General features: G+C 39.1%; 1 protein-coding gene across 1 annotated transcript; it reads left to right on the top strand.

The window, feature by feature from the left end:
* Positions 1 to 1,814: 1,814 nt before the first annotated feature.
* LOC149023036 (putative pentatricopeptide repeat-containing protein At3g25060, mitochondrial) lies at positions 1,815 to 6,770 on the top strand. The gene is made up of 2 exons (XM_089147395.1): positions 1,815 to 4,221; positions 6,752 to 6,770. Exon 1 carries the CDS (start codon positions 1,992 to 1,994, stop codon positions 4,050 to 4,052), a length of 2,061 nt encoding a protein of 686 aa, XP_089003521.1. The 5' UTR covers positions 1,815 to 1,991; the 3' UTR covers positions 4,053 to 4,221; positions 6,752 to 6,770.
* Positions 6,771 to 16,579: the final 9,809 nt, after the last annotated feature.

Here is a 16,579-nt window from a genome sequence, read left to right on the forward strand (position 1 = left end):
GTTTCTGACCTAGCTACTTGACGACCGTTATTCACCGGACACATCTTTTAGCCACAACTCATTGGCAAGATCCTATTCGGATAAGAAAATATCATTATATAACTCTACACATGCTAAGACATTAAATTCAATATTTTTTTTACTTAAAAAAAAATCAGCATTTAATGCACCGTACCTATGCATTTAATGATTTATGCTTATCAAGGGATAAGCCAACGGATCAAATTTATCTAGGAATTGCTTTCAACCATTATGTCTGGAATCAAAGCAAAACGTGTTACATCTAAAGTCAATGTCTAATAGAGATATTTTTAGGATCCTTAAGGAATGCCTGAATCCAATTGCTTCAAACACAAGCAAGACGAACCTTCACTTTAGTTTTTTCATTGGGAATCAGATCAAGCCATCCAATGATTGTTTTTCATCTTCTCCATGGAATCTTCTTATGGTATAAGAATGGTCACATATTCATTCTTTTAGTAAATAAAGCTAAGGAAAAAAATTGAGCTATGCTGAAACAAGAAAAACCCAAGTTAATCCAACATTAATTCTGACACCTACCCAAGAGTACTTAACCTTTTCAAGCATTTACTCCTCTCTATGAAAAATTGTGTTATTCAAAATCTGATTTTATCATCGGAGGTGGCTTCCCGTCCACAAAGGCAGCCCGCTCTCACGAATTTCATTTGAACTACAGGTCTTAGATTTGAGACACTCCATAGTTGAACTGGAACTGACAGATTTTGGAGCAACACATATAATTTAAATATAAGGCTAGTGTCATCCCTAACGTGGAGGAAATTCAAATTTTGGCCTCTTACGTTGAAGCATTAATCTTTTACCAACTAAACCACCCTCTTGATTTAAATATTATTTTTATTTTTGACTAATGTTTAAAAAAGATAGACTGAACTTATAAAGTATCGAAAAAGCCTTATGATTCATGATTGTCTTACTTAATAAGGCATTGATCATTGTCAAGTGGAAAAAACATAATCATTAGCTAGAAAAATGAAGTTAGACCCATGCTTTTAGGGCCTGTTTGGTTACATGAGTCGGGAGATTTCAAATATCTAGAGATTTCAAATCTATAAATTTCAAATCTATGGAGTTATAATTTATAAAATTAAATGTTTGGTTGTAGAATGAAATCTGTGGATTCATCTTAAAAAACTATTTGATCGATGTGATTTTTGTAAATGTGCAAATGTATAGCTTTTTTGAAATCTCTAGATTTCACTCCTTACCCATAAATCTACAAATTCACGTTTTTAGTGTAAAAAGGTGAATCTCTAGATTTCATGAATCTAGAGATTTTTACAATCAAACGGGTGTACTTTCGATTCATGAATCTATGAGATTTCAAATCTCCCGATTCATGTAACCAAACAGTTTTTTTTTTTGTCTTCACTAGTGGGACCACGATCATCGTTGGGGCCCCTTACTGAGTTGAACGAAGCCATGGGGAAAAAAATAAAAAAAGTCTTTTTTTAACCAGTGGAACCCAGTGGTTTTTGTGGTCAGGAAGCATCTGTGCTCCCCCGATGGGGAGAAGATCCGGATTCACTTTTATTGATGTAAATGATTTCCATGATTATGCCATTGCACTTCCCAAGCATTATGATGACTAAATAATGTAACAAAGTGATGGAAGCCAGGTAACATTACCTGCACCATTTGATGTGATGCTGAGACACTTGTCACACATCTGCAAGGAAATGATGGTCTACGTGATAAATTTCCGAACACACTATAGTCCAATCTACCTCATAAAAAACACATCATAATCCAATCACAGCTGCATTGATGTCGAGAGCTCTCAAAAAAGCCCCTCTAAGCTTTCTTTCCTCGTGAAAGAGATCACTTTGTGAGAAACTACAAAAAGTCCAACAACACATGGTAACGAGTGAGCGTTGAAAGTCTCCATAATCTCGTAGGAGAAGACAATGACATTTTCTCAATGCACTTTTTGAGTTGCAGATGCAACGGCTATGTATAAAAACGCGGGAAATTTCATTTCCCATAGGGTGTCATCTCCCTGGCCGAGTTCTCTCTTGGCGACTTGCAAAGACTTGAAATCCATCGCCCAAATCCATGCCCTTATGATCTTGACTGGAATCTTCGGCAATGGATACTCCAATGGTCAACTAATAGTATCCTATGGTCGAATAGGTGATGTTGCTACAGCTCGCAGAGTGTTCGAAGAATCGCCTCAACGAGGAGTGACCACTTGGAATGCCATGATCATTGCTTACTCTCGGAATGACTATTCAGCTGAAGTTCTGAATCTTTATCCGAAGATGATTGCTGAAGGTATTAGACCAGATAGCTCAACTTTCACGGTCACTCTAAAAGCCTGTGCCAATCTGCTAGACTTAGAAAAGGGGGAAGAAATCCTGTTCGAAGCGAATCATTTTGGGTATAAGGACGATGTTTTTGTTGGGTCCTCGGCTCTCAATCTGTATGCCAAGTGTGGGAAGATGGATGAAGCTCTTAGAGTCTTCGGTGGGATGCCAAAAAAGGATCTTGTGTCGTGGACTACGATGATTACTGGATTCTCGCAGATTGGCCGCCCTGTTGAAGCAGTTGATATCTACCGTAAGATGCAAGCGGAAGAAATCCAAGGAGATTCCATCGTGATGGTTGGTCTGATACAAGCTTGTGCAAATATCGGGGATTTGAATATGGGTCGTTCTGTTCATGGCTATATGATCCGCCGAGATGTTCTGATGGATGTTGTGGTCAGAACCAGCCTTGTGGACATGTACGCAAAGAATGGACTCTTGCATCTAGCCTCTTGCGTTTTTCAGAAGATGCCTTACAGAAATGTGGTTTCCTGGAGTGCATTGATATCTGGATTTGCCCAAAATGGATTCGCAGGTGATGCACTGAAGTTGTTGGTGGAGATGCAAACTTTTGGACTGAAACCAGATTTAGTGTCACTTGTTAGTGCACTGTTGGCTTGTTCACATGTAGGATATTTGAAGTTGGGCAAATCAATACATGGCTTTATTATGAGGACGCTCAAGTTTGATCGGGTTTCAGCCACTGCAGTTATTGACATGTACTCAAAGTGTGGATCCCTCTCTAGTGCACGGCTCCTCTTCGATCAGGTAAGTTCAAGGGATCTTATCTCTTGGAATGCAATGATTGCTAGCTACGGAATCCATGGGTGTGGAGAGGAAGCTCGCTCTCTTTTCTTGCGGATGAAGGAGACAAATCTAAGACCAGACCATGCAACCTTTGCTTCTCTTCTATCAGCCTTCAGTCATTCAGGTTTAGTTGAAGAAGGTCGGTACTGGTTTGATCTCATGGTTAGGGAATTTGAAATCCAACCCATTGAAAAGCATTACGCCTGTATGGTCGATCTGTTGGCCCGTGCAGGTCGAGTTGAAGAGGCATATGGGCTGATAGAGTCCATGGTGACTAAACCTACAGCTGCTGTTTGGGTTGCCCTCCTTGCGGGTTGCCGTAACCATGGGAAATTAGAACTTGGAGAGAAGGTGGCAAAAAAGGTTCTTGAGCTGAAGCCAGATGATCCAGGAATTTATGCCTTGGTCTCAAATGTCTTTGCTGCAGCAAAGAAGTGGGATGAAGTTGCTGTGGTGAGGAAAATGATGAAGCAGACTGGAATGAAGAAAGTGCCTGGTTACAGCACAGTAGAAGTGAGTGGCAAGCTCCATGCATTCCTAATGGAGGATCGCAGCCACCCTCAATATGAGGAGATCATGGCCATATTGGAGAAGTTGGACGGTGAGATGAGAGCCATGGGTTATGTTCCAAAGACTGAGTTTGTGTTGCATGACCTTGATGAGGAAGTGAAGGAAAGGATGTTGTGTAACCACAGTGAGAGACTGGCCATTGCTTTTGGACTTCTAAACACTAGACCAGGAACGAATCTGCTAATAACAAAGAACCTTAGGGTGTGTGGGGATTGCCATGAGGCCACAAAGTTCATTTCCAAGATTGTTAACAGAGAGATTATTGTAAGAGATGTGAAACGCTTCCACCACTTCAAGGATGGGGTTTGCTCATGTCGTGACTACTGGTGAGAAACATTTGTCCCTGACTCTTAGGTGGCCAAGATCTCAACCACAGGGTCTATTCTTGGTAACAGAATGTTTGGGATCATCTTGATCTGTATATCTGCGGTCAATTCATTGTGAAGTTGGTCCTTATTTGAGCTGGGATCAAATCAAGATTACTTCCATATTGCAACTGGTAGGGTTCATGGCCCTGATCCACCTTCCTCCAAAAATCTGGATTCCCTGCTACATTGGGCTTGAGGGTGTTACATACACACACCTTTGAGGTTAACCAATCCAAATGGAATAAGCTTACTGCGCTTGAATTCCTCCTGCAGTTCTGCCATGTTATGGTAATAACCACTGCCATCATTAATAACAAAAAATATGCTCGTTTGACGAATCTTACATTTACATTTAGTAGTTTTCTAGATTCATGCTGTTGGGAGTTGAATCATCAGCTTGGTGGTGCTAAATGCTTAGTTGTATGTTCTTCACATTGATGGTCATGTGTAGATAACAACCTGAGGTCTATTGGTTGTGTGTGTATTGTATTCAATGCATGAAAATCATAATTCTCCATGAATTTGCACATTGAGTGGTTAGATGTGTCAACCCCCCCCCCCTCCCCTTTTATTATTCATCCCAAAAAGAAGAAAAAAATCCCTTTTACTTATCCAGCTTTTGCTAGTTAGGAATAAAAAGTATGATAGTACAAGTCCCACACCTGTAACACTTGATTTATAATCTGTTGGGCTAGGATATTCTGGTTTCTTTCATTCTTCCTTGCTTTTTATCACAATCTTCATGAGTATCGGAAGCCAGGACTTGCATGTCATTGAACCCGACTTCTTTTTCATGGCTGTTAGAGGTGGCTCCAGCAAAGTTATAGGTTTCTTTCTCTTTAGCTAAAGAGAGGGGCAGTGGAGCGAGTGAGAACTGCTACTCTGGTCTTTCCTTGAAAAAGTAATTATAATAATAAATAATGTAGAAAGTTCGAGACATAAAGATCCCCCGCGGCCCCGCCAACTCCTTCCCACTCACAGTACTGAATCCTTTTCAGCTTCAATGTTTAGTTCAGTCCAATAATTCTTAACGTATTCCAACAAAAACCTCTTTGTTTCTGTTACCACAAACTTGTGGCTTCTTTTGATTCTGTGTCTACCACTTCTCCAGTGTGAAATTCATGCTAGAACAGTCCATGCTATTACAATGCCACAAATGGTCCTCTTTTCCCATGCAGAATCTCTGTCTATCTCATCCTGTTCAGAAATTTCAAGCCTTTTTGACGAGCCATCATGTCTACCTTCTCTTCTTCCTCTCCCCTGCCCAACTCTCTGTTCTCATGTGGTGGAAGACCACTGAGAAATAGGACCACCTCAGCAAACGCATGAATCCATTTTCCCTCTCTCCACCTAGGCAAGTAGATTCTCAACAAGAGCTACACTTGGGGTAAGTTGCTGACTAGTCAGCAAATTGTGTGAATAAGAAGTGGTGACCTGGAAATTGCCACTAATACCATACTAACTACCTCAGATGTAACTGTTGTTGGCTTCTGCCTGAGCTGTTGTGGAACCCATTGCCCGTGTACATTGTTTTGTTCTGAGAACAAATGTTAAGAAATGCAGGTTTGTACCTCTGGGGGAGATTCAGTGCACATTTCTATGTGGTTAGTTAATTCAAAAATTGATCATGAACAGAGGAAACTAACGGAAGATCGGTTTACAGCCAGGTATCAACGTGATAAGGATGAACAAATTGAATAACTGATACTTCTATTGCCATTTCTTTCTTCTGTTTGTATATATGAAATAAAAAGTAAACAATAAGGAGGGGATAGGGATGCTATGCTATCTCAGCTTAGTTCTCTCACCATAGCTATATCAACTGTTTAAGACAAGTCTTGCTTAGACCAATTGCTTGCAAACAAGGAATAGAAATTCATTAATCAAGCCTATATTTTAGTACTGTTGATGGCCCTATTAATAGCTTGGCCCAATCTGTCTCAGTAATAGGAACTAAATTTTAACCAAAAAGAAACAAATGATTCAAATAGTAAGTTAAAAAAATAGAAAATTCAAAATTGTTGCATTAATCTAATGATTTGATCGCTAACAGCATGCCTGCCATGTTTAGTAGTAAAGGATCTGTTCTGGTTTGTTGTTTTGGTTAATATTGTGAATTAGACCTTTGGAAACTTTGATTCCTCATTTCTTATTCTTTCAGAGTGTTCTGCTGTTGCCTCTTTTGTAATCTGAAGATGAGTGGTTCTTTTTTTTGTTGTTTTTTTGTTTTTTGTCTTTATTTTCTCATTGTTCATGGACCCAAGGGGGGTGGCCCTTTTTTTGTCTTTCTCCTTTTTGGTTCTTTGCTTTGATCTTTGGGTGGTTTTAAAGGTTATTTTTATCTTTTCTCATTGTTCAGGGCTCTAGGACCCCAAGAAAGAACAGGAAAGATAGAGAAAACCCTTTGTTTTTGGTTCTTGTGCTATTTTGAGTCCTTAAAACTGACTGGTTGTGGACTATAAATTTTTTGGAGGTCTTATCTTCAGGGACATGGGTATTTAAAGAGTTATTTTTTTATGTGTTTCCTTTGTTTCTTTTTTTTTTTTTTTTTGCTTTTCTAAAGTGGCCATTTCTAAGGCATTTTTCTATGTGAGAAAAGTAGACCTATGAGACACAAGAGTCACCGAAAGAAAGTGGACATGGCCACTCTTCCTGGTGCAGGAAGCTCTTCCTAGAGTCCTTAAGAGCTCTACTATTTTGGAAGGATTGTATGTACCTCGGAGTTTGAGTAGTGACACTTTCGTCCTTTTTCCCTTACATGCAGCGCTTGAATGTAGTCGTCTGGAAAAATCTTCAAAGTAGGAACTTCATGTTGCAATCTGATTCAGGCGTGCCATTGAAGCTGTCTTGTTTGTGGCTGTTGTGGTAAAGACCAATTTTCGTTTCATCCTCCCGTTTCTAGGCACATTTATTTTTTGACATTCGGCCATCGCTAAGGTTTCTATGCCATGGGTCTTGTTTAGAATTTCATCGCTGAGTCATCAAACTACTTGTGGAGCAACTGGTCCGTGCCTTGGACTATAAATTTTTTTGGAGGTCAATATTTACCTTCCCCCCCCCTCCGCCACCCCCTTTTTCGACTTTAAGAGCTCTATGGTAGTTACGTACATTTCTACCCACTTGCCTTTTACCTTTTTTTTTGCTATTTTCGTATTCTTCTCAGCTCTACAAGTTGGCCTCGGGTTTGCCCGCATTTTGTTGTTTACTTTGATTGGCTTTCCCTTCATTCTATCACCTTCTTCTTGGGTATTTCTTTGATAGGTCATTTAATTGCATTAATATTATATCAAATCCTTTATATTTTAATGAGACTAATTTTTTTTTTTTTTTTGTATGGAAAGATTATAGCATTCGGATATCAAATCTATAAAAAGAATTGTTAGAACCATATTGGCACATTTTTAAATCAAATCAAAGAATCACACCCAAATTAAGATGGAAGATTTGATTATGTCCAAAGCTAGATGTTTGATTTGCCCAAACCCTGGGATGTTTTATTTGTCTTTATACAAATATATAATCTCTATCTCTTCCGCCTCCTTTATGAAGGGGAGAAGGTAAGGAGGAAGTGAATTGGAAAGTGACATTGGAAACCATTGCATTGGCAAATATGAAACAATAGCCGAATTGGGAAGAATTGCATTGCCAAGGCGAACCATGGAAATAACAGATTTGGTTAAGAACTTTTGCAATGCTTCAGGGGAATCCTGCCATAACTAAGGCATTTTTCAAAGATTAGAGAACACACACAAGCGACAACAAGAGGACACGGTTCGAGGAAGAACGGCATAATGTTTTCTATTTTCGTTGCTTTGTTTTTATTTTCCATGTCTAGCTAATTCTGCTTTGGATCAAGATTAATGGAAGTTTGATTTTCACCAATTGTGAGACTTTGGATTATCTTTTCTTTAATTCTCGGGTGGATTTATGCGTTTTCTATATTTATTATGTTATTGTATTAATCCTTAGACAAGAGGCCTTCACACTTTTATGATTAATACAATACCCAACTCAATTCTTATATAAGTGACAAATAGCATTCTCGAATGGGTAATCAATGCCTCGGAGAGTTTGCTATGAGAATGTATATCGTAGTTTAAATAAACAAGGCTTTTTACAGTGTTTATTGACTAGGGATTGGGTCTTTTAATTTTTAATGCGATTAATAGACATAACTCAAAGGACAGATCCGAAGGTTATGTTTATTAATTAGGGAATAACTCAAAGGACAGATCCAAAGGTTATCAATAAAGTTAGGGAAAGATTGGTTGTTAGAGGACTCCTCCTCAATGACCATAACCAATCTACCCGAAATTAAAGTTTTTATTTTTTAAGTCAATGATCAATTGAGATAATCAATTCTGAAGTTGAATCTTGATCGAAAGTCTTTATTATTCTAATTTTCTTGTTAACTACTGCATTCGTTAATTTTTATTTAATTTGTTGATTCAAAACTCCCCGATTTTTATCAAAGAATAAATCTTCACCAATCTCTGTGGATTCGACCCTACTCATTACTAATACAAATTCAGTTAAGATAAGGATTATCTTTGGTGGATTCGACACCCATCATCTGTCTTGCTTGTTTTCCCATTTTCAGGCGTTAAAATGATGGGCCGGCAGCTATCCTCTTCACCGCGACAAAAATCCACCAGACCCTTTGTGAAACCCACGTCTCCTTGGAGATTGGCGAAAAAATTCGAGTGCCCCCCGGAAAGAATTTTGTACGGATACGCCTTGGGTTTTCCTCCCATCTCTATGGCATTCCTGTGTGGATCACTGGCTGAATTTCGGAAGGAGATGGGGGTCCTATCTGTCGTCTGCGGTGGTTGCGATACGGTTCGGGCCATGTTCTCCTCACATGAACCGAGGAGCATGGTGCTTTCCTTGTCACCCTGGTGGGTTGGCAACCACCTAATGCATTTGTCCGTTGAACCCTTCTCGGAGAATAGGAAGAAAGGCCTACTGCCACCAATCGCGATTTGGGTTCAACTTCGGGATGTCAGACCGGATTGTTTTGCCTTCGAACAGTGTTTCAATGCTGCGTCGGCGATTGGGAAAATTTTGGATGTTCAGCTGAACTTCCATGACCTGGGATTACCTATCAACTGTGCAACAGTGAAGGTACTCTTAGACGCAAATATGCCTGTTAGAACTACCACCTCCATCAGGAATATGAAAGGAGAATGGTTCTGCCTTAACATTCTTCACGAGCTGCTGTTCTTATGCTCCAACTGTGGCAAGATTACACATGAAGCAGAGTTCTGTAGTTTGTATGAAAAAAGTAACGCTTCAAATTTTGTTTCTTGCTCTGCTAATGCGTACCTGAATGTTACCACTGACCCTATCAAAAGGGGAGTGACGACCCAGGGAGGACGCAGAGCACTGGATCTCTTACTAAACTCGGTTTCGAACTGCTAGAATCCAGCTTTCTCCGATAGGACCGTTGCAGATTATGGATGAAGACTTCGTTGATACGTTTGGTGAAACTTCCCCTGTTACTAGAGACTCCTCCTCCTCAGCTGATTCTGTTCAAAACGTACTACAAAAGGAAATGGGTACTGTTAACTCTGTTCCCATCACCGACACTGCTACTTCGTTGCGAGTTTCATTTGAAAATCTTCAGCGGGAAAAAAATGAAGCTCTGATGACAGATCAAGAGCGGTTCGCTGAGATGACTCGCATGAAGGGAAAAGGTAAAATGTTTGTTGAAGATGCTGATTTCATTTCTGATGCTCTGTTTTCCCATGGTATGAATGGCAAGAAGGACTCGGCTCAGCCCTCTTGTATTAATACCAACTCTACTCCTGTTGGGCCAAATGATTTACCTCAACCTTGTAAGGCTACCACGATTGAAGCTGGAACACTTGAAATTCCACCACTGCCTGTCCAGGAAGCTGAAGATATTTCTGAAGGGAACTCCGAAAAAATGAAGGAAAAAATACTTGCTGACATGTCTGTGAAAAATTTGCTTGAACTACTGAAATTTCAACCTGGAGGCGAGAAGTGCAATTTCCAAATTGTTAATATTCAAAATATCAATGTGAGCAATGCTCCCAAATTAGAGAAAGGTCTGGCTGAGAATAAACCTTCTGGAGATGCTGGTAAGGATGGAGCTACTGGTGGATTTTTGTCGGATATCGAGGATGCCCGTACCCAGAGTCGAAAACGTCTTCGAATGGCACCTCCTTTGGATAATCCCACCCCTCTTGATTCCTTTCAGCTGGCTTTGAACTCCCTTCTCGCAGCTTCACCAGATCCCACGGCACAATTCCTCATCTTCTGGGAGGATATGAAAGCACGCCACTTCAATCTATTTGGATTCACATCGGGTGACTCGATGTCTGCTTCAAATTTTCAGACGGCCAACTTGGGATCTACAACGTTTGCCCCCCAGGTCCTTCCTTATCATCGCTACTCTGATTTCATTGAATTGTGCTTTACCTTCTTCATTTATGCTGTGGCTATTCTCTTTTGGGGTTACAAAAAACAAATGAATCGTCATTACTGAGTGTCTGCTTTACTTTGTTTTTTTTTCTACTTTGCTTAGCTTCCTTTGCACCACTAAGCGGTGGTTTCTGTCTTTTGTGAAAATATCGTCTCATGCTTATCTATTCCACTGATTATCTTGTAAAGTGGGTTTGGCAGCTTGCACACCCAATTTATCTTTTGTTTGAAGAAATCACTTTCTTTTTATTAAAGTTAGTTGCTGTCACTATTCAGTGTTAATCAACCCTTGAATAGGCTGATGTGCTTTGCTTGCTTTCCTTTTTGTTACTATATTGTTGGATGCCGTGTCGCTTGTTGATATTATTAGTGTGCTAGCTGTTGGCTTTTCTTCGATTTTTCTCCTAGAATCGCTATCTATTCTTTTAGCTTTTAGTCTCGATCTCTGTGTTATTTCATAGTTTGTTAATGCTTATCATGTGAATTCTGGCCTTATTATCCTACTTTATTAATTTATTTGTCTTCTTTCCTTTTCCCTTAATATTGTTTCCCATCTCTCCTTTCCTCGGTGTTATTATGAAGATCATCTCCTGGAATATTAGAGGAATCAATGGGAAATTCTCTCTACAATGTCTCCACAAATTGATTGAAAAATATAATCCTGAAATCCTCTTTATTTGTGAAACAAAATGCTTGAATCATGCCAAGCTGTTCAAATCCCATAAATTCAAATTCAAAAACTTCTCCTCTGCTTCCTTTTGCAACAGTAGGGGAAAAAAGGCCTCAAAGGAGGGATTTGGGCTCTGTCTAGACCCCAGGTGCATATATCGATTTTGAAAATGGAGGATGGATTGCTTGCCATTAGATGTGAAGGCAGGACACCATGGATAATCATCTTCATTTACGCTCCACCAACCTACTCTGAGCGCAAATCGTTCTGGACATCCTTGTCTAACTTTATTCAGAACCTCGACTTACCTTTCATGGTTATGGGGGATTCAATGAAGTTCTCTCAAGCAATGGTAAATTAGGAAATGGGTTCAAACCTCCACCACAACCCTTCCTTCTTGACCTTATCTCTTCATCATCCTTGTCGGAAATTTCTGCTCCGGGAAACTACTTTACTTGGAGTAACAAACAAAAACCACCGACTCTTGTTAAAGAAAAATTGGATTACATTCTTGGGAATCCGGGGTGGATCTCAATGTTCCCTGGAGCTACGGCAGAAAAATTACCGGCTACCTGCTCCGACCACAACCCAATGCTACTGACTGTTCATTCTGTTCAGTCTAATCATTCCCGAGGAAAACAATTTTTTCACTACCAGATTGCTTGGCACTTACACCCTCATTTTCCAAAAGTTGTCAAGCACGCGTGGGAGGCAAGTGAAGGCGAAGCGTTGGAAGGTAAGTTGGCCAATCTATCTCGATTTCTTCAGAACTGGAACAAAAATGAGTTCGGGAACATCTCTCAGTTATTTTGGAATGTCTTGGAGGAAATTGATCTGTTGGAGTCGGGCCCGAACCCCGATTGGAGGGCAATTACAGAGAAAAAAATATATTCTCTCCTAGGCCCTCAATGCCGAAGAACTTTTCTGGATCCAAAAATCCAGAAATTCTTATCTGTTGGTGGGCGATAGAAATACCAGGTTTTACCACCTAACCTCCAAAATTCAATCTTTTAAAAGAAGAATTAATTTCATAAATTCCAACGGATCAATTTTTCCCCAACCTGCTGAAATTGCACAGGCCTTCTCTGATTACATGAAAAATCTTTACACCACCTCCAATCCGCTCGGTACCGAGTTCGTCGAATCCCTATTTCCACCTCTTGATTCTACAAGACTCGTGAATTTGGCTGACCCTCCCTCGATGGAAGAAATTAAACAGGTTGTGTTTTCTTTTGGACCGTACAAAGCCCCGGGTGTCGACGGTTTCAATGCTTGCTTCTATCAGAAGTACTGGGACCTAATTTGTGAAGATATCTACAGTTTTGTAACAAATTTCTTCACACATCAAATTATGCCTTGGGGGGTCAATCACACCCTCCTATGCTTCATCCCAAACAAGGAGAATGCTTCTGAAATCCCGGATTTTAGACCAATAAGCCTGTGCAATGTCAGCTATAAAATTCTGGCCAAAATACTTGCTGGTAGATTAAAAACCTTGCTACATTCTTTTATTTCTCCGCTTCAGGGGGCCTTTGTTCCAAGGAGGCAAATCTCTGATAATATCTCACTTGCACATGAAATCTTTCATTTTATGTCTCATACGGGTTATGTTGCTTTGAAACTGGATATGTCAAAGGCATATGACCGTGTCGAATGGCAGGTCATTAGCAGGATTTTTTCTTTCTTAGGCTTCAACCAGAAATGGTGTAGTCTCGTCAATAAGTTAATGTCGACAGCTTCTTTCTCCATAAAACTAAATGGAACCCCACATCAGTGGTTCACTGGTTCTAGAGGAATTAGACAAGGATGTCCCTTAAGTCCCTACCTGTTCCTTCTAGTTATGGAGATTCTATCTAGATTACTCAATGAATATGGAAGGTTGGACCTCTTCAGAGGAATCAAAGTCGCTAGAATGCACCAGAAATTTCTTATCTATTTTTTGCAGATGATACGTTTATCTTTTGTCGTGTGGAAAAAGAAGATATCCTTTCTATCAAAGCGGCCCTGGAACTATTCTCTGATATTACTGGGCAATAAATTAATCTTCAGAAAAGCGGTGCTTTCTTTAGCAGGAATGTCGGACAACAACTTCTAACACAATTTCTAGCCTACCTAGGGGTAAACGAATTGAAGAAAAATTCAGTGTATTTGGGAACTAACATGGTGCAAGGAAGAACCAAGACCAAATCTCTCAAATTCATCTTGAGAAAAATCCAGTCAAAATTTGCAACTTGGAAAGCAAGCAGACTTTCATTTGCAGGCAGAGAGGTACTCATCAAATCAGTATTACAACCAATGTCTCTCTACCAAATGCAGTGTTTCTGATTCCCTAAATCCATCTGCAAGCAAATCGATTCCCTATGCCACAGGTTCTAGCTAGGGCATCCTACCAAATCAAAGCAATTAAGCCTAATTTCATGGAGAAAGTGTTGCCAACCAAAAGAGGCAGGAGGCCTGGGCTTCAAAAAAATGGAAGATGTAAATAGTGCCCTTCTACTAAAACAAGGATGGAGAATCCTTTCTGAACCTCAATCATTATGGGCCAAAACACTTGCAGCTAGATATTTTTCTAACTCAAGTATCTTTCACCCAAAAGTCAGGAAAAAAGGGGGATCATGGCCATGGAGGAGCATCTGCAGTATTCTTCCGTCTTTACAACAAATGGTAAGACGACAAATTGGAAATGGTACTACCACCTCGTTTTGGTATGATCGATGGCACCAACAACCTACCACCATTGCGGAAGAGAATCCCGAGGAAGACATTTGGGACACTAAAGTAACTGTAGCACAAATGCTACAAATTGTTCAGATAAACAGGGAGTATCTCTCATTTCTCCACAACTACAATCAAATTTTTATTAACCTCAATATCTCTTCTACAGATGACAAATGGGTTTCGAAGATCTCTTCAACGAGGCAATTCACAGCCAAGTTAGCAGCCAAAGCGTTGATGAAACAAAACCAATCCATTACAACAGAATCCTCAACATGGTGGAGGTTTTTTTGGAAACTACCAATCCACCCAAAATTCAAATCTTTCTTTTGGCGCTTACAGAACTCAGGATTACCGGTGAAAGCAGTCCTCTCACAATGGCTGGCGGTGAACCCAACTTGCGATCTATGTGGAAACACAAATGAAACCATTTGGCATTTGTTTCTATCTTGCGAATGGACTAAGAGGATCTGGGCGGCTGGAAGACTGGGACTTAGAACCGAATTCATATCAGTAAGCTCAATTACAAATTGGGGCATTACAATCTTAAACAATGAACAATTGGATTACACAACAAAGCGGTGGTGTCTCTCCATCGTCATTATTACTTGCTACTTTATATGGGTAGAAAGAAATAATGTAGTTTTCAAAAAACAATCACCAAACCCATACAGAATCCTCACAAATATCGACACTTGGATTCATAGCTTACAATTGAATGGCTCTGAGGATTTAGTGGTTGAATCCAATCAGGAACACAATTATTCCTCTCCAATGATAACTAATAAAGTAATGGTCACTTATAATACTAATTCTAGAATTTTATTGTGTGCAGGGGTATATCACAAATCTCTAGGAGAATCAACCTGGAGTGTGGGGGTCATTGCGGAAGAGGATGAAGCGGACCTGATAAAGCTAAGCAACGGAAGGAAAAAGGATGGGGATGAAATAGAGGCAGCTTTCATGGCAATATGGGAGGGAATGAAGCAAGCAAAAGAATATCAATTCAGCATCAAAGAAATATGGTGCAATCAACTGACAATAGTGCAACTACTATCCAAACCAGATCAGTCTATATGGCCACTCATTCATACTCCAATTTTGGTTAAAATTCTTCTTGAAATAAACAGTGTATCGGTCTGTAACTTTAAATCCCCCACCCTTCTACAAACTTTAACTACGGACATATATAGCAATAGGTTAATTTCTTTCCCTAAATATACGGCAGATGGGTCTATCCGGATAAGAAGTTGTAACAGCTCTAACTACCTTTAGCAATTTATATTTTCTTATGATAATAAAAAAAAAAAAAGTAGACCTATAAATGGATAGCCGAAATCCGCCTCCGAATTCGCGTTCGAATTTATTTAAGAGTCTTCGTATCCAAAATTTTTCTTACTGAAAAATATCCGTCCACTAAGCAACCAGATTCGGATAATATCCAAATAAAAAATATCTAGATAGAGTAAGGGCCTGTTTGGTTACATGAGTCTGGAGATTCCAAATTTATGGAGTTATAATATATAAAATTAGATGTTTGGTTGTGGAATGGAATCTGTAGATTCATCTTAAAAAACTATTTGATCGACGTGATTTTTGTGAATGTGCAAATGTATAGTTTTTTTTGAAATCTCTGGATTTCACCCTTACCCATAAATCTACAGATTCACGATTTTAGTGTAAAAATGTGAATCTCTAGATTTCATGAATTTAGAGATTTTTACAACCAAACGGGTATAATTCTCAGATTCATGAATCCAGAGATTTGAAATCTCTGTATTCATGTAACCAAATAGGCCTAAAGTATTTTCTTTGAAAATGGATGATAATCGGATTCGGAAACCGGATAATCGAAAATCGGAAATTATCCAGTTTGAGTAAAGTATTAAACACATCTCTATAAAAAAGGGCTGATACTCGGATTTGGAAACCAGTAATCAACAACTGGAAATTGGTAATCAGAAAAAGAAAAAAAAAATGACAATCACCAATTAATAATCGGATAGTTTATCAGATATCCGATAAAGTTCTGGATTCGAATTCGGATGCTTACTTTAAATTTATGCTCGATTCGGATTTGGATAGCGGTTTTGCTAATTAGATTTGGATTCAGATACTAGTGTATCCGAGCCGAATCCGATCCGTTTCCAGGTCTAAGAAAAGTTTTTTTTTTTTTTTAAGATGATGATTGGGGAAAGCCCAACCAGTTGTAGATGGAATTGAATCATTTTATTTTTCCTTCCAATCAAGGTTTTGGAGAAATGCGAAGAGTTTGGTGAAGTTTCGAATTATGAGGCCAAAACTACAGATGGTTTTACCACATTGTACTTCAATGGCAATAAATGCTTACCCAGCTATTAATAAATGTCCAACAATATCCCCAGCTGATAAGTGATATCCTCCCTCAACATCCAAATAGTTAGAATCCAGAAGTTCTATAATTGCCTATGTCTCAACTAGGTAGTTATCATGTGTTCTTCAACCTCATATCAAAATTATCAAAATTATCAAAATTCAGGGATATATAACAAAAAGATTTAATCTCAATATATGGCTGTCTTCTTTCTAATTTCAAATTTTACTATAAATAGTATCTAAATAAATTATTAATGAAGAGCAGGAGGATTTTTTAGTTTCACTTGAATATACTCTGTAAA

Source organism: Hakea prostrata, chromosome 3, assembly GCF_041222555.1.
Source record: "Hakea prostrata isolate BN-2017 chromosome 3, UWA_Hpros_2, whole genome shotgun sequence".
Classification (NCBI taxonomy): domain Eukaryota; kingdom Viridiplantae; phylum Streptophyta; class Magnoliopsida; order Proteales; family Proteaceae; genus Hakea; species Hakea prostrata.